At 55.4% G+C, this 2,487-nt stretch overlaps 1 protein-coding gene across 1 annotated transcript in view; it reads right to left on the reverse strand.

Moving 5' to 3' along the window:
- LOC108506526 (perilipin-3-like) overlaps positions 1-2,487 on the reverse strand; it is a 9,104-nt gene that overhangs the window by 3,761 nt on the left and 2,856 nt on the right. The window contains exons 4-8 of the mRNA XM_017833620.1: positions 1,844-2,470; positions 1,630-1,726; positions 1,027-1,226; positions 715-843; positions 26-628 (exon numbers count right to left, since the gene is read on the reverse strand). Of these exons, the coding sequence (XP_017689109.1) occupies positions 26-628; positions 715-843; positions 1,027-1,226; positions 1,630-1,726; positions 1,844-2,470 (1,656 nt within the window). The remainder of the gene's footprint in view (positions 1-25; positions 629-714; positions 844-1,026; positions 1,227-1,629; positions 1,727-1,843; positions 2,471-2,487) is intronic.

Raw genomic sequence — 2,487 nt, forward strand, 5'->3', positions numbered from 1 at the left:
TGTCCAGCTGCCCTGCCTTCTTCACCTTCTCTGCCTCCTCCTCCAGCTTCCCTGCTTCCATGTCCAGCTGCCCTGCCTTCTTCACCTTCTCTGCCTCCTCCTCCAGCTTCTCTGCCTTCTCCTCCCACTTCCCTGCCTTCTCCTCCAGCTTCTCCAGCACTCCATACCATTGCCCTAGGATTCTGTTGGATCCCTCGGGCTCTCTGGGTGTCTCAGTCACCCCCCGTGATGCCGGAGCCTTTTCCAACAGTGGTAACTTTCCATCAGTCACCATCTCTCTCCTCTTCTGCTTTCTGCTGCCCTGTGCCACCTCAGCCATGGCCCTGAAGGGCCCCACAAGCCAGTTCAGAGGGGTGCTGTGAGTGACATACTCAAACAGGACATCGAGGGACCTCCGGGCTTCTGTCGCACGGTCCTGGCTCTGCCTCAGGGTGATGCTGGAGAGGTCCTGGAAAGACATGGCACTGGAAAAAGAGCTGTGGAGCTTGTGGATATTTCGAGTGGCCTGATACACAGCCTCTTGGACGTTGCTGGGGAGGCCTTGGATGCTGGTTTTCAGGTTCTCATAGACAGGCTGTAGCTGCTGGGTGATGATCCTCAGCATAGTTAGAGTCCGGGACTCTACCTGCTGGGAGAGAGACAGCTCAGTTACCAGAGCAGGTGGGATGGCCACCAGCCACCTGAGGCCAGGTCACATACACCTTCCAGGGATACCTCTGGCTGGCAGGCAGTTTGAACTTGGTTTCCTTTGGGTTGGGTCAGGCACCAGTCCACCCAGAGCTTATGGAGCTTCTCCTGCCCTTCCAGCAGCTTCTGGCCAAACCCTTGTTTCACAGATTCAATCTGATGGGAAAAATGAGAGGAACAGCTGTATTGCAAGCACACACAGAGAGGCACAAGTGCTTCCCTCCCAGGGAGGGATCCAAGGTGACACGTAGCTGGTGCAGGGTGGAGGAGGAGCTTCCAGCTGGAGAGCAGGGCAGGAAGGCTACAAACAGGAGGAAAGGGGGGAAAGCGTGTTTGTACCAGTTTTATTGCCATCTGTAGTCGTGAGAGGGTGTCCTGGGTGCTCTGCTTGATGCACTGCAGCTTGTGGAGGGAGTGCTGGTAGGCTCTGAGCCGGACTCTGCTGGACAGGGACCCCAAGCGCACAAAGTAACTCCGCTGCTCTTTCTGCTCCTCCACGGAAACCATCCCAGACCCCTCCACGCTGGTGGCCAGTTTACCTGGAGGAAACAAGAACAGAGATGCAGCTGGGCTTCACTCCCCCAGCTGTGAGAAGGGGGGAGAGGTCAGATCACCCATGGGAGAACAGGAAGGTTGCTGTGGGAACAGGAGAGGTTTGTGGTCGCTCAGGTGTTAAAGGCAGTCCCTGCTCAACATGTTCTCTTCAGAAAAGCAGACTTGATGGAGAGGTTGAAGCGTGAACCCACGTGTTTATTTACCTCGAGGCTGATGGGCAAGGATCAATAAATGCTTGAACTCTGTCCCACACCACGTGGCAATTTGGTGTTTGGCAAATTCAGAGCTACCTGTCTGCTTCAGAAGCTGAGTCTTGCTGTGTCAGGTGCTCTCTAGTCACGTGGGAAAGGATTTGCATTTAGAGCCGCCAAGTAAGTAGGTTTTTACCTAGTTCCTCCTCTGTCATGGGGAGGAAGTGATCCACCAGATCTTCTGACATCCCCAGCACAGATTCCACACCACCAGCCACTGCCTGGCTCACTGCCTTGGCCTTGCTTATGCTGTTGGTCACCACTGAGTTGGTCATCTCCACGCCCTCCTGGAGGGCCTCCCTGCTCTGCTCCAGGGCTGTGCTTATCTTGCTCGAGATGGTGCCATAGGCAGCATCCAGAGCTGTACTGACCGTAGAGGTGACCACAGATTTGGTCTTCTCAACACTATCTTGAACAGCCCCTTTGGTCAGGTCCACTGCCTCGGTCACCTTGTTGGTCACCAGCTCCTTGGCACCTTGGGCAGCCCCCACAGCTGCACTGATGGTGGAAGCAACTGCAGACTTGGTCCTGTCCACACTGTCCTCCACCATGTGTTTGGTAACATCCACAGCCTCTGTCACCTTGTTGGCCACCAGCTCCTTGGCTCCCTGGGCAGCCTCCACAGCGTTGACAATGGTGGAAGCAACTGCAGACTTGGTCATGTCCACACTGTCTTCTACGATGTGCTTGCTGAGGTCCACTGCCTTGGTCACCTTGTCTGCCACCAACTCCTTGGCTCCCTGGGCAGCCTCCACAGCGTTGACAATTGTGGAAGCAACTGCAGACTTGGTCATGTCCACACTGTCTTCTACGATGTGCTTGCTGAGGTCCACTGCCTTGGTCACCTTGTCTGCCACCAACTCCTTGGCTCCCTGTTCAGCCTCCACAGCGTTGACAATAGTGGAAGCAACTGCAGACTTGGTCCTGTCCACACTGTCCTCCACCACATGTTTAGTGGCATCCACGGCCTCTGTCACCTTGCTGGTCACCATGT

This window comes from Lepidothrix coronata, unplaced genomic scaffold (genome assembly GCF_001604755.1).
Source record: "Lepidothrix coronata isolate B3197 unplaced genomic scaffold, Lepidothrix_coronata-1.0 Scaffold219, whole genome shotgun sequence".
NCBI lineage: Eukaryota > Metazoa > Chordata > Aves > Passeriformes > Pipridae > Lepidothrix > Lepidothrix coronata.